Raw genomic sequence first — 26,717 nt, 5'->3', positions numbered from 1 at the left:
CATAGTCACTGTTTTTTACTTTACAATCTACTGATAATTACAGGACATGGACGTAAAAACCTTTTATGCAAGGAAACCAAGGGAATGTGCAGTTAGGGACATTCCCTCAGAAAGTGAGGACAGTGAGCTTTCAGGGAGTGACAGGGAAGTGGAGGAGTGGATCCCTGAATCAGGTTTGAGGGACACTTAGGAGCTCAGGGGTCAGTTGGTAAAGTAATTGTGTGTGTGTGTGTGTGTGTGTGTGTGTGTGTGTGTGTGTGTGTGTGTGTGTGTGTGTGTTACTTATTGTTGTGGGGACACAAATCTGTTTACACACTCACATTGTGATGTCTCGCCTACTTTATGGGGACAAATGGCAAGGTAAATCATTACATTTTAGGGTGAAGGCTTGACAGGGTAAGGTTAGGGTTAGGTTCAGGCAGGTAGTTGTGATGGGTCAGGATAAGTCTCCAGGAAGTGAATGGAAGTTAATGGAAAGTGATGGAAACACAACATGTGTGTGTGTGTGTGTATGTGTGTGTGTGTGTGTGTGTGTGTGTGTGTGTGTATGTGTGTGCGCGCAGGCGTGTATGGGGTTAGGATCAAATGTCGGATGTATTTTGGTGGTTTATTGTTCTGTGAAATGTTTACATTGTTTATTTGTTGTTTGATTATTGGTTCATCCTTGTTGTACTAATAAAACTTATTATAGAATAACTTCGTTTTGACTACCCTTGTCGCACAATGTTGCCTTGAAGCAACAAACCAATATCTGTTTGGGGTGGGGGGGGGGGGGGGGGGGGGGTGTCAAACTTTATGATTGATATATTATTAGGGACCCTAAAGCTCCCCCAAAATACGGTGAAATATTTTTTCCCCCACAAAATTAAATAGTCATGCAATAGAGGGTTTTAATAAATCCCTTTGAAAAGTATTTATTATTTATCTACAGTACAAGAAAAAAAGTCATTTATTTTCGTTATATATTTTATTTTATTCAATTATTTATTTACGTTCCGCGACTTTATCTCGTAAAACAATGACGTAATCCTTTGTCTTGAACAAAGGGTGTATTTGTTTACATGCACTGCTTTGTCCGGCGCTGAGGTCTGGTTTCTGTGTGCGGGGTTTGCTGCGGGACGACGCTGATGTTTTGCAGAATTCCGTGACTGTCACAAACTGGGACCTGATCGCGCCTTCAGTGAAATTCAAAGGTTCATTTCTCAGGCTTGAAGCCGTTAGTGAACTGAAGCTGAAATATGACCAGATGATTTATGACGACTCACAGAGACGCAGATTTTCAGTGTTTTACACTCGAATTGCTCTCCTTTCTCTTTGCCGGCCAGCAGGGCGGGGACTGTCTTCGCATTACAAACAACAGTAACAAGGGTGTGTTTGATTTATTAACTGCTGAGCCCCGGAGGATTGTAGACCAGGACCAAAGGGATTGTTTCCCTTTTTTTTTATTAAGTTCCATATACATCAATATTTCTTCAGTTGTAATACAAAAAAAAAAAGGAAAAGAAAATCAAATCAAAATCTGATGATATTTTTTTTTGTGTTTTTTTGTTTTGTTAAACAAACAGGGCAGGAACCTTCAAATACATCATCCTTCTCAGTCACTACTGCAAAGCAACTCATTTACAATAGCTTATTACTTTCAGTAGGTTATAGAAGTTTAACCAAGCAGACTATCGATGTCCAGATAATTAGTACTTAAACGATCTTTCATGCCACATCAGACTAAACAATGAGTGGAAATGGGAGAAAAAACATTGCTCCCCCTTCTCATTTAATTTAGTTTTGAAGTTTAGATTCAATAAACTTATATAAATGTTTAAATTAAAAGAAAAAAATGCAGTCTTTATTTAATTATTTTATTTCTCATATATTTCATTTTCAGCTCCCAGTTTAATAAGAAAATTATCTTGAACCGTTTCCTTAATGTCATAACTGGAATTTTCTGTTGCAATTTAAAATTCATCTAATAGTTTTTAGTTCTTATCAAAATTTATACTTTATAAACTTCGTTTTATAATTTTTCAAAAATATATATTTTAATTTAACTTTGTATCTTAAATATTTCTTGTTTTCTTTATTGAAATTTTTTTTTCTTGAATCTGATTTAATATTTTTAAAAGCTTGTGTTTTATATTTTAACTTTTTCTTTTACATTTGTCGGTCATTTGGAACAAATTTAATAACACCTCAATGCACCCTGTCACTTTTGTATACCACGACATATGAATGAATACATCCTTTTGTATTCATTTATTTTCTATATTTATCTTTATCTTTATACCTCTATATCTATCTATTTATCTTAATATTTATCCATCAATATCTATTTTTCTACACTAATTTTATTGAAGTGCTTGATGTTTGTTGTATAGTTTCTGCTATGACAGCTCAATTTCCCTCTCGGATTAACAAAGTCTCTGATTCTGATTCATGTTTATTTTTGTTTTACATTTTGTTTTGTTTTAAATTTGTCCACTTTTTCTATTGTTTATTTAAGCTTTTGTTAAACAGTTTGTTTTATTTTATTATTGTTTATTCGTCTAAAGTTTGGGTATTTTTGTTCAGGCAGACAGGTCCTGCAGGATCACTGAATTCTTCGGTACGTATTTTTCTGTTACACCTCAGCGCTCTCACGCTCGACCTGCGCGTGCCCGCCGTCGCGGTGCCCTGTCCCTTTAAGAGCCTCGTGTTGTTACAGGAAGTGTGAGGGGTGTTTCCAGCTGATCTGAACAACAGGAGGACCGGAGTCTCCCTCAGCAGTCCGACCTGTCTGTGCTTTTTTCGGGCACCTTAGCAAAGCTCGCCGGTCCTGACCTCCGGCGGCTCCTTTGCGCCGCGAAGAGACAGTCGTTCCGGGGTAAATCAGGAGGAGAGCCGGGGGCTTATTCTCGTCCGATAGCCGTGAGCCGGGGCCGTCGGAAGCTGTTAGCTCGGACTGTCATGATCCCAGCTCGGAGATGGCGTCCTTCCCCGGTTTGTGTAAGGCTGTCGGGCCCGCGGAGGAGGAGAACGGGGAGCTGGACGGATCCCTGCAGCAGATGCTGAAGGCCATCGCGGACGAGAGGAGCCGCCTGAACAGCCGACAGGAGATCAGCGGCATCGGTGAGTGTCTGCGGGCTTCTTCGTATCCACACAGGCAGCACCTGAACTCCCGTGAGCAGGGATGAGCCCTCTGACGTGTTTCAGGCTGGCTCTCATTTATCTGTGGGTCTGGTTTACTTTGGAGCAGGGCCGGATCTATCTGCTGAAGGCCCCCGGGGCTGTACTCTGGTGTTGGGACCCCGTGAAGACCCAAACACAGTGCTCTCCTCGCTTTCTAACCCAGCAGATGTTTCCATGTTTAAGCATTGGTGGACATTTCTTTAAACTAAAAACTAAAGACAGGTGCGAAAAGGTTTTTTAGTTAACCAAAAAAGTCTAAAAATGCACATGCTGTTCAAACAGGGTTCGGGCTTAGAGCCACAGCGCACAGTGGAGTTTTAAAAATACAGTAAATAACTGTCAATGTTAAATAAGAAATTGCAGGTCCTCTAGTGTCCACCAGAGGCTCCAGCAGTGAACAAATGTCCAACTTTACAGCAGAATAAAAGCCCCAAAATATTGGAGTGATTATAAAATAATGATCTGAAGGCAGCTTTGATCAATAAAAATAATAACTGAATTAATGTAATGACATTTATGGTTAATTTTCTAAACTCTGAGCTCCACAAAGGTCAGAAATCTGTTTTCTGAGGAGGACCTGAATGTCTCCTGTAATGACCTCAGCTGCCGTGGATCCTCCATCTCTATGTTTCTCTTTTTTGCAAGGACTGTGTCGAGTCCTCGTGACTGCCTTGTCGCCCGGTCCTCGTCACGAGCCTCGTTGAAAATAAAAATGAAAGTTGATCTTTGCTCCGGCCTGCGTTTGCCGCCAACATCGTCGGAGCGCCGCTCCGCCTGTTTCTGCTGCTCATTTGTTCTGATGGATAAATCAATGAAGCTCTGTTCACAGCACATGACTTCATCACAGCAACTTCACTGTCATCACCAGGAGCAGAGCAAATGTTAGACACTGCAGTGCTACCTCTGCTTCGTGTCATCATACAGTCTCGAGCCAGGCCTCATTTCTTTCTTTCTTTTCCACTGTATTAAACTAAATAGAAATCAGAGTTTGTACAAATCTGATGAGCTTGAAAGCTGATCTGTGGTCTGACCACATTATTTCCTCCTGTCATTACAGAGATGAGCCTGGTCTTGGGTCTTTTCAGATTCTGATCATCTGCTGTAGATGGTTTTTAGGCCTCACTCTTCTTCTTTTGTCCTTCACTTGTCCACTTTTCCTTCTTTTAAAATAAATAAATAAATAAAATTATTTTTCTATTTTTTTTTTTTTTTAGGACACACCACGCTGAGATAATCTAGGTCTTCAGCTCTTTGAAAATCACCTTGTTAGTACAAAAATCGTATCGATGTTAACCTGTTTTATCTTTGGCACATTCTCATTTCTTTAACAGAACTAAAGAAATGAAGTGTTTCAGGGATCATCTGGTAATAAAAGACATGATTAAATGATTTGTTGCTCAGGTGGCCATCATGTGCAGTTGCAGCACTGGTTCATCCTTGAATTTGGAGCCTTTTCATGTTTGAATGATTCACAGGTCAGAGTTCAGAGGATTAACAAACACGATCCTATGGAAATGCTCTGGTACAAGGACTGGACTGAAAAGAAGTGAAAAAGCAGCCAGTGTCCAAAGAAGAACTTGTACTGCTGTTTAAGAGCACTTTAAAAATTCACAGAAACTCTTGACTCCTTAAAAGCAAAATATAATGAGTTTTGGCTCAAGACTTCTGCACAGTATCGCAAACTAAACATTGGGTCTTCGAGCGTTGATCACATGAAACATCCTCAACTTAAATAATAATGAAACCAGTTGATGCAGTTTGACTCTACGTGTTCCTCAAGGCTGTGGCTTCAACTTCATTATTCATGGTTTTATAATACAGTGGACCGTTTATTAGCTGAACTCAAGGAGAGAAAGTCAGTCTGTGTTAGTTTTATATTTAAGGCCACAAACACAATTATTTAAACTGAGCTAATTTTTAATAGACTCTGGATTAGTTTACAGTGACACAGATCTATTTTTTCTGAATAAGAGCAGGTTTCCAGACTAATCGATCGATAACTTAAATATCGTAGAGAAGAGGAGTCTGTGGATACGTCACAGCGTGTGTGTGACACCTGCGGTATCACACACACGCACCCCTGTGGTGTCACACAGGGCAATATTTAACGGTAAAGACTGTACAGTGGGGCTGGAGGTGCTCCTGTTTCTTCATGCAGACTCTGTCGTGTCCTTGGATGCTCCTCTGCAGGCGGCTGGTGGTGACTCAGGTCTGATCCGACAGTGACTCAGGTCTTTGCTCTGATCACAGAATAACTCGGATCAGTCTCTCAGACGCAAAAACATGGTGATGTCGCTAAAAGCATGGTGAGTATATAAGCTCACACACAGCTGACAATCACGACAGCTGACTCAATAAGGAAACTGAGGTTTTTCACATTAAAAGCCTAAGGGATGTGCTTACAGTTCTGTTTTTGCTCGTTTACACAGTAAGAATTTATTTTATTTTAGCTTTTATGATAAACCATGAGCTGAACATGCTTCAGATATTTCACTTACCAAGCTCTTCACAGGAAATGATAACCAGCTGCCTCCCTCCTCCATGTTGGGGAAACGTCCTCCAGCTCGCCGCTGAGCCATCACTATCAGCAGAGATGGGCAGTAACGCGTTACTTGTAACGCGTTACTGTAATCTGATTACTTTTTTCGAGTAACGAGTAAAGTAAGGGATTACTATTGCAAAATCGGTAATTAGATTACCGTTACTTTCCCGTAGGAACGCTGCGTTACTGCGTTACTAAAACCGTGATTTTTTGCGAGAATGTCTCACGACAGTGACGTAAGCGAGTGCGCCGTTAGTGACAACAGCTGTGTGCAGATCAACAATGGATCACATATCGAGTGCGGGAGAGAGTATGAGCGTGCAGCGTTTAAAGTGTGGAAGTACTGACCTTACTTTGAGTTTGATTCCATAAAAAGTGACAAAAACATTAGCGTCCATCGTGCGTGGGAAGAAAACTTCTTTTTACAGCGAAAAAAACCCCTAAACTTCCAAGCAAGCACCAAGAGCGCAACGACGTAATGGGAAACTCACAGAGACACTACCGTATCCTTCCACTGACCGCTGCACACCTGCACCAGGGTAAACCTCCGCCTACTGCAGTCCTGCTTTACAGGTGAAAATAGAGCAACAGGACCGCTGAGTCTTTGACTTTATTTATGTTCTGCTGTGTTTTACTTGCATCTATTTGAAAGAGTGAGTGTAAACACAAAAAATTATTTTATTTTATGTGCTGGAATGTGCAGAAAATAGGTTTAAATGTTAAACTCATTTATTCAAGTCAGAGAATGTTGCATATAATTAAATTTTTGCTTGATGCATAAAGTTAAAAGATTAAAAATGATAAAACAAGTTAAAAAAAGAGACTTTTCCATTTGATTACATTTTGTATGATGGATTATGTAGAAAAAGTAGAATTGGGCTGAAAGATCTATCGCTTTATCACCTCTTCAGGTTGTAAATCGTGTTTTTAAAAAGTAACTAAGTAACTAAGTAACTAAGTAATTAATTACTTTTGAAAATAAGTAATCAGTAAAGTAACGGGATTACTTTTTTGGGGAAGTAATCAGTAATTAGTTACTGATTACTTTTTTCAAGTAACTTGACCAACACTGACTATCAGACCGTGGGCGGAGAGGCTCTCTGGAGAGTCAGCTGAATGAAAACACGGGAGAGGAAGGGGAAAGGCGAGCTGAGTATAGCGGCTGAACTTTCAAAATAAGAGCATAAATCCATTGCAGCTAGCGTAGCTCTTGGGGCAAAGCTCCACCTGGGCAGTCCACACAGGTGAGGTCTGTGTGTGGTGACAAGTGGCATGATGTCAGCTCCGGCAGCACCTCTGCTGGGTTAATGAGCAGCTCAGGACTCTGGGTGTGACTATTATTCTGCAGCCACACCTGAATAAACACAGCTGCTGAAAGTTTGATAGAAAATAGAAAAACATGGAGGGCGATTAGACCGCCTCGGTGCTTTTTATCGGTTGGTGGCGGCTCGTATAATTTGAATACGAGCTCTTATTTGAGAATTCACGGTCTGAACTATAAATACTCGCTGAGGCAGTGAAGCGGCAGCCAGGCGAGGCAGAGAGATGAACATGAATGATTTAGCTTTAATTACCTCCTGCTGTAAATACTCTGACATCAGCGCAGCTTTCACGCTGACGCTAACGGTGAGAGCGTCCATCGATCGTCTGAGATCTGCTCTTCAGGAACTGTGGTGCAGAGTTACCGCCGATCTGACCGTGACTCGCTCTCTGCTGACAAATTATTACAAATCCTGCTAAATATTTAATGAGGCCGCAGTCCGAGTCCGTGCAGAGGTGGTTGAAGTGCTCCAGTTTGTGTCTACGTGCACATATGTGTGTGACCGCAGGACGTCACAGCAGCTCCAAGCTGTGTACAGTCTGTCTGTGGAGTGGACTGTTGGAGCCAGACTGTAAAGGTTTAATGTACAGGACCAGTTGTTTAATAAGCGAATGGAAACATCTCAGTGCTGCGTTTATTTAGCCGATTGGTTTTTAGCTTTAATTTATGTAAGGCTGTAAAATTTGAACTTCTAGACAAAGGTTTTTGTAATTTGTTTAACAAAAAGTAAAATCAGACCTGTTTGGATCATTTTCAGAGTAGCTTTGCATGATTCACAGTTTAAAATAATCCTGTATTTATTCCCGAGCCTTGCTTTAAAACTGTATTTCCCAGATCGTTGGTGAGTGGTTGCTTGAGGTCACTGGCTGGTTTCAGCGAGGGTGACAGCAAAACAAACCTCCCTGTGGCTGCTTTGGTCAGTAGAAGATTGCTGCGGTCTCGTGTAGCTGGTGTGAAAGAGTTTCACTCAGTGTGTCTGCAAACACAAGTGTGACACTGGAAATGTTCCTTACCACTGTGACTTTAGTGACCCTCAGTGCGCTCAGAAAGAACATGTTGATTATATTTAAAGCACAGTCTGTGTAACCTTTTAATTTAATATTCCAAATATTTCCACCCAGCTTTGGGTTTGCCTCCAATGTTGGAGAGGAAGCTAAGCTTAGCTGTGTTGGCTTCATCACGTCAAAGTCAGCTTTGTGGTCGTCATACTGATGCTCAGCTGGATGGTACGCCAACGCTCTCTCAGCTGCCGTACAACATCTGTGACATGCAGATTGTATCAGAGCAGAATGAGCGCTGGCCAGTCAAAGGTTGTAGGTGTGAGTATTTGCATTTTTCTTTAAGTACATTGGAGCTTAATTACGAAGCACTTTCAGACGTTTGGCCTCAGTGGCTCAGGCGTTGCAGAGAGTCTCGCTGGTTCATTCGGCGCTGGTGCGTGCACTTTGTTCATCCTTTCATCCAGGTCACTGGAGCTTCGAAAGCACATCACACAGGATTATATAACTGTCATGAAAAATGCAGCAGGCCTACCACGGCTCATGATATTTCTACCCACTGCTGCAGAGAGATTTGGGGTGATTCAGCTCACTTTCCTCAGATGATGAGTGATAGTGCGCCGGGCTTCATAACACAGTTGATGTATTTTTAAAATGGCATATGCAGCTATAAATAGAGCTGGACTTTTATCAACGTCCCAGAGGCTCCTGCAGAACTGTACTCTGCTTCAGTCAGCTGTGAGCCTTTAACACCTTTAAACAACACTCTGAAGCCCAGGTGACATTATAACAAGATACAACAAGATACCTGGGTGAGTTTAAACTAAATGACACTGTTCAGCACATCAAGGCTGACTCATCCTCGACTCAAATCAGAATACATTTCCTTGAATGTAATTCATACATTACAGTGAGCCTTCACGAGATGATTTTGTCTTTTACTGTTCTCTGGTTCATGACGTCATCATCTTCACCTTCGTTGCAGTGTGAAGCTGTGATTTCAGGGATCTGCAAGTGGGGTTATGTCACACTCAGACATGGTCACAGTTTCTGTCATAAAATCTTTTCATGAAAGACTTGATCTAATCGATTATGCGGACTGCTTAGTATGACATGCGTGGTAGCTAGTGATTTTCATGATCATGTCAGCAGAAGTGGTTCATATGGGACTCAGCAGGGTCATCGACATATGTCATGAGAAGTTGTTGAAGACCCCAAAAAGTTTGAACATGCTGGTTTTCAGTCAGGATGATGTAAGGCAGCGCTGGTTTTCTTTCATTCGTGTGTGTGTGTGTGTGTGTGTGTGTGTGTGTGTATATATATTTTTTTAATTTAACCTTGATTTATACAGGTATTCCCATTGAGACACAATATCTCATTTACAGGAGAAACCTTTTTTGGACAAACAATTATCACACCAAAGGAAAAAAACAACTTTTTAGTGGGATTTAAAGAGAGCTGGGGGCTCTCTGGGTAAGTTTGGCCATTCTTTGGGTGGTTGGAGTGGTAATAGAGGTCCTTAACATCCATTAGGTGGTTTACGTTGTCATCAGGAGAAACTGAAACATGCTAGTCTTTTAGTGGCATGTTATGTGGTGTCGCAGCATTGGTCTTCTAAAACATTTAGTGGTCATTATCATTCCTGATCTGAACCATTGGTTCAGTCTTCTGCATCTGACCATAACTAGGCTGATCTCGTATATCCTGAACCTGCCGTGGTTAGTTCCTTTAGGAGGTTTTAGTAAGATTTCAAGACAATTGTAGTCAAACTTTTGTTGGTTCCAGCGGCAAGAAAGAAGGTTTGAGTTGCCATTAGGGAGGTTTGAAGAATCCTTTGGCTCTAATTATAAATGTGATTCAATAGGTAGTTTTAGGAGTTTCAGAGAAAATGTAGGTGCTTCCTTTAGGTCTATATGTGGTTCAAGTTCTCTTGTAGGAGGCCTTTGGTATAGTTTAGGTCAGGGGTGTCGAACTCCAGGCCTCGAGGGCTGGTGTCCCGCAGGTTTTAGATATCGCCCCGTTTCAACACACCTGAATCAAATTATTAGTTCATTACCAGGCTTCTGGAGAACTTCAAGACATGTTGAGGTGATAATTTAGCCATTTAAATCAGCTGTGTTGGATCAAGGACACGTCTAAAACATGCAGGACACCGGCCCTCGAGGCCTGGAGTTTGACACCTGTGGTTTAGGTATTGTTGGAGTCACTACAAGGTTGTATGGAGCCTTTATTGGTCTCTGTTCAGGTTTTCAGTGGTTCAGGGTTTGCTCTCTCAGATGATTTTTTTTTTTTTTTTTTTTTTTTTTTTTGTTTTAGGAACCTTTCGGATTTCTAGAGTTATCCCAAACACAGTCGTCTGGGCTCCAGAGTTTCACAGCAAATACTCCGAGGATATTTAAGGATATTGGTAAACAGCTACACCTCTGGCATGATAGGTGGATCTTAAATGCAAAATCTGGGCTGTTTGGTGTTCACATGTGATTAAAACAACAGCCAACAACACAAGGTGTGGCAACAGTTGACGCTGCACCGTCATCAAAACCCTGGAAGAATGTGGTTTGTCCTTCCTGCAGAGCTGCCGTTTTAAAGTACCAGAAATTAAAGGACTGATGGTCAAGTATGAGATGCTGAGGTTTAATAAACTATGCTGGCTGTGAGGCGTGGTTTAAAGTTACTGAGTCATTACTCTGACTGTAGTTACCTGATATTGGAGCCTGAGTTAAGGATTTCTTTTGGCTGGTTCAGTGCTTCCTGTTGCTCTTTGGAGCTTCTTCTGCTTGGGTTGCCAGCAGGTCGTGTTCACTGACTCACCCCCCGTCTGGGGAAAACATCCCTCATGCCAAGCGTGACTGGATGAAGGCCAGAGGTCACTTCCTTTCTACAGCCAGCGGCTCTGCTTGGCTGCTGCCTTAGCTTGGAGGTGTTGACTTGTGTGAGATGTGAACAGCTTTAAGCAGCAGCCTAAACATTAATTCACACACTTGAGTTTCAGCTGTAAACTCTGAATAATGACTGCTGACATCGGGTACTAACACCACAGAGGAAGTCTTAGTCCTTTTATAGGAGCGCAGAGTTAAACATGAGTAATTCGGAGAGGCTAGACAACAAGACCACAAACACCCATCTTGGGGTGCTTGTCATCAGAGAAGCTTAATTACTTCTGCAGTAATGGTCTGTATTTATATAGCGCTTTACTAGTCCCTAAGCACCCCAAAGCGCTTTACATATCCAGTCATCCACCCATTCACACACTGGTGATGGTAAGCTACATTGTAGCCACAGCCACCCTGGGGCGCACTGACAGAGGCGAGGCTGCCGGACACTGGCGCCACCGGGCCCTCTGACTACCACCAGTAGGCAACGGGTGAAGTGTCTTGCCCAAGGACACAACGACCGAGACTGTCCAAGCCGGGGCTCGAACCGGCAACCTTCCGATAACAAGGCGAACTCCCAACTCTTGAGCCACGATCGCCATGTCAGTTCTTTATGAGATGTTTATTTATGAGAAGTACCATTTAAAAGAAAAAAAAAAGAAAAAATTGTATTTACCTACCAGAACCAGTGATAAGTATTCATTTATTTCCATTATTTGCAGGTTTATTCAGACTCGTCCTCTCAGTCACTCTAAATTAAACCCATAAGAAGTGTTTGTACAATTACTCTGGTTTCATCTTCATCTCAAATTAAATTAAAGCCTGAACAAATCAAAGCAAACGAAGTTTATCCTCCTGGACCGACATAGAGTTAAACTAATTCATTTAATATCTGTGAAATTTAATGAAATGCCAATACACCATCATGGAAGGGCTTTATACCCACATCATGTGGGTTGGTTACTCCTCGTCATGCTGTGTCTCCTTTAACTTTGTACTGATCTTAGAATATTTAGAATTTGATTTTAATTTTAATTGGATATACAGCAAAAGAAAATAAAAGGCTACTTATAAAATCTAGAAACAGAATAAAATCTTAAAGTCTGATCTGATCTTTAGAGAGGGGGACTTTTTAAACAGATGGGAGGTAAAATAGACAATATAGATATATTTATAGCAGAAGGTAATTAAACATTAAACAGGCTAAAAAATAACTGCGGACAGCCGTGTTAAAACTTTTACAGCAGAAATAAAGATGTTTACACCCTGATGCACAAACTGTTTTGGTTTCTAGAGAGAAGTTCCAGCTTCACAACAACTTTTGCCAAGGAATAAAGAGGAAGTAAAAGAGAGGAATAGTAAGAAAACTGTCACTATTTGCAGATGACAGTGTTATTTATTAGAAAAGAGGAAGATTGTAATTGTTTATCTGAGACTGTAATATCAGGAGTCAGAAACAAATATAACTTGTATTAGGGCTTAAAGTTTGCATGATTAGGGGCGTGGCCTCTTTAACTGACTGGGTGGATGGTGACACAGATGGCTGGAGCTGCTAGCTGTCTGCTAGGCTCCACCTCAGCAAATTGGAATCACTGAACTGGCCCTCTGGATCATGTTTGTGCTGTTGGAGCCTCAAGGATCTCAAAACTGGATTATAGATGGCAGACAGTTGGTGTCGTAAGCCACCGCCTCTGTTCAAAGATTGTCGTTCACAATGTACATAGATGGCTTCTTTCACTCATCTTTCAAACTATCTGTACTCTGTCCAAGATGTGAACATTGGCATCCTCGAAAGAGTGACCTTTGTCCTTTAGATGCAGATGGACAGCCGTGCCTTGTCTCGTCGAGTTGGCTCTTCTATGTTGTGTCATGTATTTGTGAAGTGGCTGTTTGGTCTCTCCATTGTAGAGGTCTGGGCGTTCCTTGCTACACTGTACAGCATGCTCTACGTTGCTAAGTTTGTGTTTAGGAGTTTTGTCTTTGGGATGAGTCAGGTTTTGTCTGAGTGTGTAGCTGGGTCTGAAGTACACTGGGATGTGATGCTTGAAGAAGACTCTTGAGTTTTTCTGATAAACCGGCAACATAGGGGATAACAATGTTGTTGAGTTTGTCTTTCTGATCCTCCCTAGATGGCGTCTCATCTTCTTTTCTGCGCTTCTGGTGTCAGAAATAACTTCTGACACCAAAACACAAAACGTTAGCAGCTAAAATACAAACGCCGAGGCTTCTAAATGTGGCGTGGTGTCACAGTGGCTTTGTGGTCCACAAAGAGTCCAACTCAACAAGAGCCAATCACAGACAGGAACACACACACACACACACACACACACACACACAGCTCAGCATCGATGTGTTTAATTTAAAACATGTTAAACTGTGTGAGGAATCAAAGTTCACCAGTTTTCTTTAATTAAATCAAAATTAGCAAAAACTCTAATGAGCGTGAATCTTAATTGGCTCCGGTTCAGCCGTCTGACCCGCTGACCTTCTCCTGCTGCTCTCCAGGTTTATCTGCAAGAGAAGCTCTCGCAGGAAGTTTAATTCAATGCAGAGTCATTCTCTGGCAACTGCCTGACAACTGTTGCTAAGCAACAAGGCAGGTGCCTCCGGCCTGTAAAAAGGTAGCAAAGAACCCGGGGTGACGGAGGACAGGGGGTCGATACCGAGTGAAACACAGAGCGTCAGTATGAAATCGATTGGTGTCTGTATCCTCTCACACTCGGCCCTGTTTGATCCTTCAAAATAAAAGCGTGTCTAGTAATCCAGCAGCCTGTGAATAATGCATGAGCTGATTTTATTGGTCATAAGGAAGAAATAACTGTGGATCTGAACAAAAGCTGGAGCTGAATAATGGAATAATAGATTTTAGAGACAGAGTGTGAACAAAGCACACTTCCTCTGAGCTGCTTTCAGACATTAAACACTCACTGACACCATATTCACAGGGAAAGGCCTTTGAAACGTTTAAGTCCAGGTTTAGTGTCAGTGCTCGGGTTTTTGAAGCCCGTCTGAATGAAAAAGGTTATTTTAATATTTAATTTTTGTGGAACAGTTTCAGATTTCGTGATGTCACAGTTGTAGTTAAAGCTTTTATTGAAGTGCAGACCTTGAACCTGGATGTTTGGTTAATTAATCATCTGATTGTTTCCCGTGGCTGCAGGTTGGTTTAAACCTCTGAGGAGCACTGCTGTCCTAAATACCACTTGTGTGCTGCTTGACATCAGCAGCTGCTGGATTCTGTCCATAGATCAGTAAGATCGGTGCTGATGTTGGATTAAAAATGACTGAACTGTCACGGCTGTCTGTTATGTTCCTCGATATGAGTAAATAAATGCTCATGCATGTATTTTTGCTGAAGGAACTCTTGTTGCCGAATAGTTTCTTCCCTTTTTCTGTTTTTGTTCCTCTGAAAGCCCAAAATTTATAAAGAAGCTTGAACTGAGGCCAGATTTCGTTAGCAGTTGAAGAACAAATATTTTTTCCTCGAGCAGCCGATCACTCTGTAAGTGTAAGGTAGGAATCACTGGACGTGTTTCAGGCTTCTCTAGTCTCGCCTTTCCTTCGTTTTAAACGCTGTGATGTCACACAGCACCAAAATGTATTCATTTATTTAGTTATTCAACGTTTGAAACATCTGTCATGTCACAGTTGGTAAAACATGGAGTTAATTGAGTAAAATTTGGTCATTAATGACGTCGGGACGATTATGTGGTGTGCGCCAGCGAGCATGCTCAGACAGTCATGTCTAATCCATCCCAGTCATTTACTCAGAAATCGTTCCACAGACTGTTTAAAAATCTGCATGAAGCTGCTTTAAACTGAATTCTCGTGCTGACTTGTTGTTTTGACCTTGTGTTTCTTGTCTCTGCAGGCTGTTTTAAAGATGACCGCATCGTTTTCTGGACCTGGATGTTTTCCACGTACTTTATGGAGAAGTGGGCGCCGCGACAGGACGACATGCTGTTCTACGTCCGCCGGAAGCTCTCCTACGTCAGCGCCGACAACAGCGAGGGCAAGAAGGTGACATGACACTTGATGTAAAGAGTCATCATCGCTCACGTTTCAGACATTTGCAGAGCACCAGCAGAGCCTGAGGGCCAGGATTCCAAAATAAAAGGTTTCAGAGAAACGTGAATGAGGCGGTGAGACATGATGGATGTGAGGCTGCATTTGTGTCTCTGTTGGTGAATAATAGATGGCTTGCTGGTCTGGATGTGGAGCAGCATTAAAATAAACCATGTTCAGGCTCCCTGTGAGCTGCAGTGGTTGTGTAACGTTGGTGTTCATGTGAGGATCATTCAGAGGGGGACTTTGACCCACCATCGCTCCCTTGCCCTGAGCTTTCCTACTACTTTTATTGTGAAAATGCAGAGTTTTTCAGACCCTTTCCGGCGTCTCCTTTATTTATTTGTAGTTTTTTGTATTTTTACCTTCGGTGCACCTGACCTGTGAGTTTTTGGCCCATTAAATGACATATTGCAAATTTTGGATGTGGTTATGATAGTTTGTCCACCACAGGAGCAGAATATGTGACAGAAAAAAGGAAAATCAGAGAACTAAACTTTAACCACTGAGACGTTGGCTCGGTTATCCAAAGCACCGACCCAGAGTGGTTACATCTTTCCCACAATCAACCCTGAAAAGACCCTAGAGGACTTCCTGCTCTCTGAGGTGCTCACACTTTCCTCCGTGGCTCTGGCCTTTGACAGATCTGATGATTAGATTTATCTGAGTCTGCAGCAGAGCGGCTTCGCCCGCAGGTGGACAGTGTGGTTCATTTTTACTGCAGCGTCCGTGGCTGTCAGTCAGACTAACAGCAGATCAGACGATACAGACAGCAGACGCCATAACAGCCGGCGAGATGATCGGCAGCGACAGCAGCCATCAGCTTCCCATCACTCTGTCCTCTGAAGAATGCAGCTTCAGTCACAGGAACAGAACCTGAAACAGAGCAGATCAGAAAAACGATGGAACCAGCTGATGAGACAGAAGCATTAGTCTCAGTAACTGAAATTAATCTGAGGTTAACTTATTATCATTTTAGTTTTTGTCTTTGTGATCAAACGTTTAAACCTGCAGATTTCTCATGATGCCCTAAATCTCAGCCTCGTCCTGCTCTTCATCTCTGGTCGTCATAATTATATTTTATAAGCTCAGGCTCTGTTCGTCCTTCATCCCCCTGCTGTGTCCAGGTCACTGCTTCCTGTCCCAGAGCAGAAACAGCTCTGGGAACCTTTCTCCTTCACATTTGTAATGTTTCCAGGGAAAACTTATTTAAGCTCAGGAACTTTTTTCCAGCATTTGTAAGTTTAACCAGCTGTGAGCATCAGTGCGAGTGTGAACAACCTGCAGCAGACACCAGCTCCTCTGCTTCTGATCATTCAAAAAGTGCATTACAGGTGATCTTTCAGCTGGCATCAGTGTGTGTGACGTGTGATTTGACCTTTGGAGGATTTGCGGGTTTTGGTTCTTCTTCATTGGTTTCATGTTCTCTGATGGACGCCTGGAGCTTCAATCGCTTTAACCCTTGGAGTTTGCGTGATGTCAGACTGAACATCTGGACCAGAAATAGTTCATGACATCAAACTGAAGAAGCTGCACCTGGTTTAAGATGTGAAATCAAAATGGCAGCTGCCGTAAAGCGGGTCACGCTGCTGTGACGTGTTTGCTTCATCATTCAGGTCAGAAAATGTTCATGAAGTTTGCATTGCTGTGAAATCAGGATCATAATCTCCTGCAAAACACACACACACACACACACACACACACACACACACACACACACACACAATGGAAAACTAGAGTCATTTGACCTGAAATGAGCTTTGTGTTTTTGCTGAATCAGCGTCACTTTTTCAGTTTCAGTTCGTCAAAGCAGGAGGATCTGAGGCCACATAAAAACCACACACACACACACAAGCGCTTCACAGGGAAACCATGACGACCGCTCCTACGCTCTAAATGGTTTCTGAGTGATATGAAGGCTGGCTTGTGGAAAACTTGTATTTCCCTCAAGACCAGAGAAATTCACCAAGTGGGCAAGGAAACGGTGGAGGAAGGAAGGAAGTATGTGTATAGGCGGGATGGATGGGGAAAAAGAGGAAGTAGGAGAGGGAATCTGGCAGGAAGTAAGGTTGAAGGAGCTGAGTCTGATGGTAAGTGTGTTCAGACGTGGTGCTGATGGAGGCTTTGTGCTGTGTTTCAGGTGGAGGTGGAGGTCTACAGGAGGGACTCCAAGAAGCTTCCGGGTCTTGGTGACCCCGACATCGACTGGGAGGAGAGCGTCTACCTGAACCTCATCCTTCAGAAGGTGCAGAGCAGTAAAGTTTAAAAAAAGAATCTTTTAAACTGTTTTTTGTTGTCCTCACTAACCTGACTCCTGCACCCTCTTCCAGCTGGACTATGTGGTGACGTGCGCCGTCTGCACGCGCTCAGACGCAGGAGATATCCACATCCACAAGAAGAAATGTCAGGTAGGCGCTCTGCAGCAGCTCGAGCTGATGAAGCCACCAACCTTCTCTCATCCCACCCGTGATTTGTCTCATTTTATTTCCCCTCCTGTGCTCACAGGAAGTGTTCGCATCTCCGAGTAAACATGCCATGGACAGCAAAGGGGAGGAGTCCAAGATGAGCTACCCCAACATCTTCTTCATGATCGACAACTTTGAGGAGGTAAAAGGATGTTTTCAGCTCGTGCAGAGCTTCTGTGGTGAAACGTCTCTGAGCTCACAGTGCTATCACACTGAGGAGGGGAGGTGGGGGAGGAGTGAGGGCGGTGACTGCGCAGATTAGTTGATGAAGCGTGACTAAAAGCTCTCGGCCCATTTTAAAAACGAGCTTGTGCACAAGCGCAGCGTTTTTACCGCCACAAGCAGCAGAGTTCGTGCTGGGACAGAAACCGATGATCCTCCAAGGCAAGGGAAACGCTGCTGACCACAGTCACGAGTCGATGTTTCTGCTGCCGCACAGAAAGACACGGGACATTTGCAGGTGAAGTCATGTGACCTTCTGTTTGTGCAGGTGTTCAGTGACATGACGGTGGGTGAGGGCGAGATGGTGTGCGTGGAGCTGGTGGCGAGCGACAAGAGCAACACCTTCCAGGGCGTCATCTTCCAGGGCTCGATCCGCTACGAGGCGCTCAAGAAGGTCTACGACAACCGGGTTAGAGACCAGAGCGTACACCTGCACACATGAACACCTGCACTACACTAGCAGAAACATGCTACAGGAGTGTGAATGTGTTCTCATTTAGCATGCTCACATTTATGAAGTCTTGACACTTGGGCTAAGAACACCTGCAGACTCTGAAGCTCTCAGGTGTGATGGGTCAATCAACTGTCAGCAGTTTGACGTCCGTGTCGTGTTTCAGGTGAGCGTTGCTGCTAAGATGGCCCAGCGGATGTCTTTCGGCTTCTACAAGTACAACAACATGGAGTTTGTGAGGATGAAGGGGCCGCAGGGCAAAGGTCACGCCGAGATGGCCGTCAGCAGGGTGCCGACTGGCAACACCTCCCCCTGCGGCACCGAGGAGGACCAGGTGTCACCCATGCACGAGAGGGTGAGGGAGAAGAGGCAGTTTAAATATTCGGTCTTGAGATTTTTCATTTTTTCCTCTGAATGTCTCCACAACAGAGTTGAAGGTTTTGTTTTTGAACAGCTGTGTTCATGACCTCAAATGTGATTGAACGTAAGCACTTTACTGTAATACTCTGTGGAGAGGACGGGGACTGCTTTATGTCTCAAACCAAGTTTTTCTTCAGAGGATGAGACCAGTTGTGATTAGGTTGAAATCTGAGTTACCACAGAGAGGCTCGTGTGACCATCCACCACAGAACAACACTGCAGGTGGAGTTACAGTTAAATTGCTTTTTGAGCTGCTGAAGTCTGATCTCACTTTCATTCCCGAGGCCGATAAACAGTTTGAACCTTGTACTGAAGCCTGTGCTTGCTCTATAAAACCTCTTTACAGTAGAGCTGGATATGGTACGCTTAGCTTTATGTTGTGATAAAAGGATCATTCTGCATAAAATCAATCCATCCTCTTTTATAACAGTCTGTTTTACTGCTATCAGAGTTCCTTGGACACTTTTGTAATCATGTCCAGGCCTTTGTTCCTGCTTACATTAAAAAGAAAAGTGAATGAACAGCCCACATATCTCCACATCTGTGCATTAAAAGGGTTTTGATTGAATTGTCCAGTTACAACAGAGGACTGTAATCAGCAGCTAATTGAATGTTTCAGTTTAACCTCTTAAATGAAATCTGAAGGTCTTCACCTGAAGCTCATCTCCATCACAGAGCTGTGATGAAAACCTGCTCGGCTCGGGCAACCACTGGTGTGGTTTCACTTCTGTGTCCGAGATCTTTGAGAAGTAGAACAGAAAACCCCAAAACTCAGGAAGTGAGTCGAGCGAACGGCACGAAGCTCTGCTCAGACGAAATCAGGTCGAGATCAATAATACATGCAGCTGGACTGACTGTGCATCATTTAACAGCCGGATGTGTCTCTCACAGAGACGTCTGCTGGAAGGAGAGCTCAGCATGAATCCACTCTTTGATTATTGATCTGAACAATAATTAAAAAAAAAAAAAAAAATTCACATGAACCAAAAAACCAAAGGATGTGACGGTGTTTACTGAAACAAGGACAGGAGCGATGGGAGAGCTGAAGGAATAAATTTACTCTGCTTAATTGGAGCAGCTCTTCCCCACAAATAAACTTCAAACTGCCCGACGTTCCAACAGGAAGCTCTCTGAACATCAGGACATCACACAGAGATGTAGAAGAAAACGTTTCAGCTGATTTCCAGCTAAACTTTCTCCTCATTACCAAAGAATCTGGTGCTGGTCAGGTGTGAATTTTAGGATATTTACACAGTTAATTGCTAATTAATTTTAGCTCAGGTTGGCTTGTGTCTCTGTAATACAAGCTGCATATCATCCCACCATCACCAGCAGGACAATGATGCACAATCAGCAGATTAAACCACTGATCACCTGTGGACCACAGACAGAAAAGCCTAGACTCCTGTGATGTTTTATTAAATATATAATCCACAATGTTGTTCCTGAAAAGGCCAAATTTCTCTGCTGTTCCAGAGTAAGATGTCCCTCAGGGTTCGACATTAGGCCTTCTGATATATATATTTTTTTACTTGAATAAGACTTTACAGCTGAACACAAAGTATACTTTTTTGCTGATGATGCCATCCTTTATGAAACGTTCTTTGAGCCCCTCCTCTTGGGTTTATTTGTGCCCCTGTTTTTAAAAACAAACAAAAAACCAAACATTTGCTCCTTTGGGGCTTTTAAATGTTTCGATCGATGGTTCCGATCTCTGTATGTGACTCACTTTATTAATGTGAAACTTCCCAACAAGACAAACAGTTTGGGTTTTAGAGAATTTCGTGTCCCTGCTCTGGTCACCAGCCGTACACTTACAGTACATCGGGAATTTAAGGTTGGATTGCAAACGAATAAAATGCAACTGAGGATTTCGGCCAGTGAAACATCTCTTCTGCCTCCCCGTCTCACTTCTGTATAACGAGGTCTCGGTGACATGTGATTAAATCTTACTTCCTGTGTGGACTCTAACCTGCTGTCCTTCCTCAGGTGACATCGTTCAGCACGCCTCCGACCCCGGAGAAGAACCGCCCCTCCTTCTTCTCGCCGTCTCTGAGGCGCAAGATGCCTCGAAACCGGATCGCTGAGATGAAGAAGTCTCACTCTGCCAACGACAGCGAGGAGTTCTTCAGGGAGGAGGAAGATGAAGGTAAAGACTGGCACTTCTGCCTCATTCCTGAGACGCTCACCACAAGTGTGGGTAAAGTTTTCCTGAATTAATTCAGTTTATTAATCAGGTTAGCTGTGAGTCTCTTTGTGATAACACAACATTAATAAAAGATCATTAAACAGTCGTTTCTAATATACAGCAGTTCTCAGCAGCAGGTTCAAAATCTCCTTTTCCCCCTGAAGTAATCAAAGATCCAGAAACATGAATGTGTCACAAAACAGAGTTCTCAAAACAGATCAGTAAAGTTAATTAAATGTAACCTGTGCGGTTGTGGCTCAGTAAACTAAACTCGTCCTGGAATTCAGACTTTGGGTTCCTGGATGTTGCTTGGTCGGTTATGGGGAAAAAAACGCTACCCGATCAAATGTTGGCATGGTTTATGGTCAGAGCCACTATGATATCTGATCATCTTTGAACCTCCAGTAAGCAAACTTCCTGCTCCTCTGTAAGAAACCCAGCTGGAGAATTTAATGACAGTAAGTGTAAAATGGCGCCATGACATGTTCTGGTTTTACTTAAAGCTGAATTTTAACCCTCAGTGGGCAAAAATCTTTAATTTACTCTGTAAAACATTTAAGAGCATTACCAAAAATGGTTTATTAATAACATTTTTTTCAATTTCTTTCTTTTTTTTTCTTTTTTTTGTGTTCAGATCTTCACACCACCACAAACCTCCGCTCGCGCTCGCTGTCGGGCACCGGGCGCTCATTGGTCGGCTCGTGGCTCAAACTGAACCGGGCAGAGGATTATTTCCTGCTGTACTCACACCTGACCTACGTCACCCTGCCACTGCACCGCATCACCACAGGTCAGAGGTCTCACACAGCACCACAGTGCCCTACTACCCTCTGCAGGGACACTGCGGGAACTGCAGGAAGTAAAGAATGACATTTTAAATTTATTTTAGGTCTCATTAATTCATAATATTGATTCTATTGAGGGTTACATAAAGGATAAAACCTGCCTTTGGATAATCTGCAGGATCATGTTTGTCTTTCATTGCCCAGCAGGAGATCATTAACATTGTTTTGTGTTGTCAGTGACAGCAGATGTGTGCTGATGATCACTGATGGATTGTGCGCGCTCTGTTATTTATTGTGTCTGTGTGTTTCAGACATCCTGGAGGTGAGGCAGAAGCCGATCCTGATGACATAGCATAGCTGGACTCAAAGCATCACTACGAAGTGCCTCCTGCATCAGGCCACCGAGACAACAGCAGCGCCCCCGGTGTTCTGACCGAGACCCGCAACCAAACAGCCGCTTCAACCGGAGACGCAGAAACGGCGTCAGAGGGACGACGAACAAACCAGCCATCCGAGAAGTGCCTCCGACTCTTTCGGTTCCTGCGGCCATCTCCACGGAAATGGGCCCGGAGTCAGGATCACATGACCTCTGCGTGAACTGACCGGAAATGAGAGCGAAGAATGTTTTTGTCTGTAAATACCTGCTGCTTTTCTCACAGACGCCTTGACTAAAGGTCGAGCTTTTAGAGACCGCCTCCTACTTCCTGTTCGGCTCGCTGTGGACTTCTTGTTTAAACTCCACCACGGGTGAAATTCTGGGTCACAGTGATTGTGTGAGAGGAAACGGCGGGGTCAAATCCACCTGACTTATACAGGAAGTGGTCGCTTCACTTCAGAATAAAACACCAACCTGTACAACTGAGTTCACAGTTTAAACCAAACGACATGTGATATGTGTCACATGACACAGTCAGTTAAGGATTCTGTCATAATCATTTTACAGGATTATAACTAAAGACAAAAATTTTAAAAATAATTCTAAGAATGATACTTTTTTCAACTAAGACATGACCCACATTTTCACAACACTTATTCAAGTTTTTCCCCTGTTTTTGTAGAGAAAACATGAAATATTTCATATTTATTTATATTTGTTGTTGAATTTTATTATCAGACATCAAAGATTTTACAGGAAAAGGTATTATAAAAATAATCATTTTTGTTCATTATGTTGAAAGTTTTCCCTTCTGAAAGAAAATGCATCTAAAGAATAGTTACATTTTCAGCTTAAGATTTCTCTCAGAATGACTCAGACCTCAGTCATTCACTAAGATCAGCAAACAGTAAAACGAGTCCTTCAGACACTAAAACCTAAAACTCTTTATTTAAACACTACTCGCTTCATGTTGGATTTTCTGAGTAAATGTGTTCTAATGAACCAAAAATACAGAAAATAAATACAGTTCTGATGCTGAAGACCCAACTTCATCTTGTGCGTTCTTAATTTCTTTGTATATAATGAATTTTATAAGTTTAAGATGTGAAACTATAAATGTAAGTTATTATATCTGCGTTTTTCACAAATTTGTACTTCTGTCTTACCTTCCAGTGTGAAACACTTGGAGGCGACTTTTGTTGTGATTATATGAATAAAACTGAATTTACAGAAAATTTCCAACTAACAAAACGAGAATCTATTAAAGTCATTTTGAGAGAAATCTTGAATTATTTTAACTGGTGCAACATCATAAAGGCTAACGTTGAGTAATCCTGATGAAGAAATTCTCATATTTTATTCCAGCACTCCAGAGTATTCACTAAATAGTTTTAACTTTTATCTGTATGTACGTATGATTGAAAGCAACCCGTCTATAACATTTAATGGTAACTTTATGACAAGTGTTTTTAATACTAGCATTTATCGTCAGCGCTGAAGGAAATTTTTTAAAAAGAACTTTAGAACTTAAGATTTTTCACAAGTTTGTGCCATGAGTTTTCTTTCTGTTGCATTATCTCATTAAGCTCATTAAAAATATTCAGTTTAAAAAAATAAAACTTATTGTAAAATTGCAGTTCATGAATTGTTACACAAAATTATTTCAGTATTTAAATACTTGACTAAAATTTAAATTTTAAGTCCAAAATCTTTGAGTCTACTTTAAAGTTCAAATTAAAACGAGTTTGAATACAGATACAGCTTTAATTCTGATGACATGTTCAGTTTGGGATCATTTCAGTAGGACTTGTTGAACCATGATTCAGTATTTGACCCCGTCCTCGTGTCCTCGTCTTTATACGAAATCACTTTTTCGACTTTTCACGTCGACTCACTAAAGCGAAAAAAGGTAAAAGAAAAAAAGCAGCTTATAAAAACCAGCTTTTACTTTTTACAGATTTATTTTCAAACCTGCGGCTGAAACTGGACGAGACTTGAAAAACTGCTGAAGTTCCAGACGAAACTTTAAGGGAACAAAAGAAACTGAAGCAGCCGGCTGTTGATGTTAAAGTGACTCCCGGTTTTTGTCCCTCTGAGCTCCCGAAGCCTTAAACACACTGACTGTGTAACATCTCCTCTTTTCACTTCCTGTTTCTTTAAACTCACCTGAGAGACGTTTTAGACACACCAACCAGCCCAGGCTTCGAAGCGTCACCTGCTCCTCACCTGCATCATCAGAACATCAGAATCAGAATCACTCTGTGTGACTCACAGCGACTCCTTTTTCTATGTTTCCTGTGAAAACTTAATCTTTTTGGATGTTGGAAAAAGTTACAGCTGAGAAATGTTTTAAGAAAACTGGAACAAATTCAACACTGTAAGGAGGGGAGGGGGGCTAAAATTGAACTGAGTCTAGGTAAGTAAAAATTTTAGTTTTAAGGGCATTTATTAAAGAAAACTGCTTTTACCTCCTGAATGGAGAAAATCTCAGTAACCTCCTAAAAGTGAAATCAATTTTACTCTAAAATTTCAAAGAAAAATGAATCTGTTTTTAAAGTAAGTCGTACCTTGAGAAAAAACTCCAACTCTGATCCAAAGTTTGTGATAAAATGATGTAATGTTATCATCTTACATTATTAAAATTAGTTTTAGATATTGGAAAAAAATTTTTCAAGAATACACTTTGAGGTTTTAATGATTTGCATGTACGCTGTACTACAAACACCTGGTGTTTTCAGGTTTGAGGGTGGAGTCAGATCAGCTGTTGGTGTTATTGATCAGATGTCATCAGTATTGGTTTGCTCTCAGATGAAGCCATCGTCGCTCAGAGTGTTTTCCTCCGTGTCGTATTGCACCTTTTTCTTTGTGTCAGTGTTTTTGATGTAGTTTATAGATCTCCAGCTGAATGTATCCACGCTGATTAACAAGCGCTTTAAGTGAGAGACGTTTGACGGACTGTGACGGTTTGCACTGTAAAACGCTTTTACAGCCTTTTTGGAAGCAGTTTGTTAAACTTTCTGTTGACGTGTTCATGCTTCCATCACAGCTTTTGTACACAGACACATTTAATGTGCATGTTTCTGTCTCTTCCTTTGTTTCCAGACTCTCTGTACATTCTCCTGCATTTATTTACTGAAATACACATTAGCAGAAAAACACCTCAATGTCAAGTCGTCTGAATTCAGCCCCACAGTCACAGGTCATTAAGGTGGACTTACTACAGTTACACTGAGCTGTGGTGAAGCCCTTCAGTGTAAACATGCTGTGTTAGGTCCTCCCCCTTTAAATACACCCTCTGCAAAAGCTATTTTTTCTGGTTGACCAGCTTTTGGAAGCCTGCCGAGGACCAGGTGTGGCTGTAGTAATGAGGGCACCAAAATAAATAACAAAAAAACACTTTCCTTCCAAAAGTAGAAAAAAAAACTGTCTTAGAAGCCTTGGATCACAGGGATTACTGTACACACGCCAACCTCAACTGGCCATGTTAACATCCACCACTGGAACTGTAGTGTGCAGAAGTCTTGAACCACTGCCTGTTTCTTTACATTTTTCTTCCTGAAGGTCTTTCAAAGTTCTTTGGACACTGGCGTTTTCCAGGTCTTATACTCGACAGTGTTCACAGGAGTGTGTTTGTGTTAAAACACAACGCTGACCTTTCACTCACGTGTCTACACGAAATAGACGACTCATTTGTTTAGATCACTGTTTGCCAAATGAAATGCAGATTATCTGGTTCCACCTGATTCTTAAGTGACCGGTGTAATGGGCAGAACAACTACATTCTCTTCCACTAGAGGGCAGTACAACTTCCTGCTCTAATTAAATGGGTTGCAAACTGCCAGTAAAACAGGCGACAAAGAAATTACATAGTGAGTGCGACAACACAGGGCGTAATAGCAATAGATAAATATTTTTTTGGGGAAAAAAAGGTCCTGGAGAAAATTCCAACCCAGATAAGCCCATAGCATGAGTAGTGGTCACAAGAAAGCAAAACTGGTATAGTGGGGAGAAATCGATCCGATTCTGCTGGTGCGCTGGGAAAAATTATCAATATGCATTTTGTGACATTTGTTTGGTGGTGTGCCGTGTGATTATTATCATTTTTGTTAATGTGAAATATGTGCCGTGGTTCCTATATGTTGGGAAACACTGGTTTAGATTAAAATAGCAAACAACACTTTGACATAATATTTCTGCACCAGCAAACTGAAAACAATACATGATGTGCACTGTCCTTAAAAGCTGAGTAAACTGGACAAATGGAGGACAAAAACAAACAAAAGACAAAAAGTGTCAGGGAAAGGCGGACTTATGAAAATGACACAACTGGACTGAAAATCAGAGGAAAACTTCTGATGGAGAGATGGATCGAAATCATTTTCAGTATGTACAGGTCATCAGGTGAGCTTTATTAAAACTGATGAATTATGAACATACACACATCTGATCAGCAGCAACATCACAATGATCCCAAACACACTGCCAGTGCAGTAAAAACACACCTGATAGTTCTGTTTCTATGTAAAACAGAATTATCCAAAGAAGAGCTGTGAAGCCTGCAGACGCAGAGATGACAAAGTTCAGACTGAAGAATAAAGGTACTTACATCAAAACTGTTTTTGCCTTATATTCTGTATTTTACATTTTTGTTTCTACACTTCAATAAATCACTGCACTGAAATGAAGCGAGTGCAAGAGTTTTCTAAAACTAAGAATGAGCATGAAAGTGTTACCTCATGTTCACGTGTTAAAGGCAGAGTTTGGGTTGCTTGTCGGGCGAGAAGATGCTTCATGCAGTTTTACCTCCTGATGTTGGCAGCAGTTCTGGTTTAAAGACTGACACGGCGCT

The 26,717-nt window shown here is 41.9% G+C and overlaps 1 protein-coding gene and 1 long non-coding RNA gene across 8 annotated transcripts; one reads left to right on the top strand and one right to left on the bottom strand.

The window, feature by feature from the left end:
* Positions 1-2,536: 2,536 nt before the first annotated feature.
* On the top strand, positions 2,537-25,026 carry kiaa0930. Of its 6 annotated transcripts, none has more exons than XM_026146642.1 (11): positions 7,132-7,140; positions 8,147-8,344; positions 14,768-14,916; positions 17,102-17,206; positions 17,292-17,369; positions 17,467-17,568; positions 17,917-18,057; positions 18,266-18,454; positions 20,509-20,668; positions 21,342-21,497; positions 21,804-25,026. In XM_026146642.1, the coding sequence occupies exons 2-11, from the start codon at positions 8,164-8,166 to the stop codon at positions 21,842-21,844; spliced, it is 1,302 nt and encodes a 433-aa protein (XP_026002427.1). In that variant the 5' UTR covers positions 7,132-7,140; positions 8,147-8,163; the 3' UTR covers positions 21,845-25,026. The 6 variants fall into 6 exon arrangements, with proteins under 6 accessions (XP_026002430.1, XP_026002432.1, XP_026002433.1 ...); XM_026146646.1 differs by lacking the exon at positions 7,132-7,140 and adding an exon at positions 8,491-8,835 and having other exon boundaries at positions 8,279-8,344; XM_026146645.1 differs by lacking the exons at positions 7,132-7,140; positions 8,147-8,344 and adding an exon at positions 2,537-3,102.
* Positions 5,062-7,339, bottom strand: LOC113008841 (uncharacterized). 2 transcript variants are annotated; one of them, XR_003270070.1, is made up of 3 exons: positions 7,279-7,339; positions 5,661-5,743; positions 5,062-5,402 (listed from the first exon to the last, which is right to left on the bottom strand). It is a non-coding gene; the product is annotated as an uncharacterized LOC113008841 (long non-coding RNA). The 2 variants fall into 2 exon arrangements; XR_003270071.1 differs by lacking the exon at positions 7,279-7,339 and adding an exon at positions 6,053-6,079.
* Positions 25,027-26,717: the final 1,691 nt, after the last annotated feature.

The sequence above is a fragment of the Astatotilapia calliptera genome, chromosome 17 (assembly GCF_900246225.1).
Source record: "Astatotilapia calliptera chromosome 17, fAstCal1.2, whole genome shotgun sequence".
NCBI lineage: Eukaryota > Metazoa > Chordata > Actinopteri > Cichliformes > Cichlidae > Astatotilapia > Astatotilapia calliptera.
The sequence above is the reverse complement of the archived record's forward strand: the minus strand, read 5'-3'. Positions and strand labels throughout refer to the sequence as shown.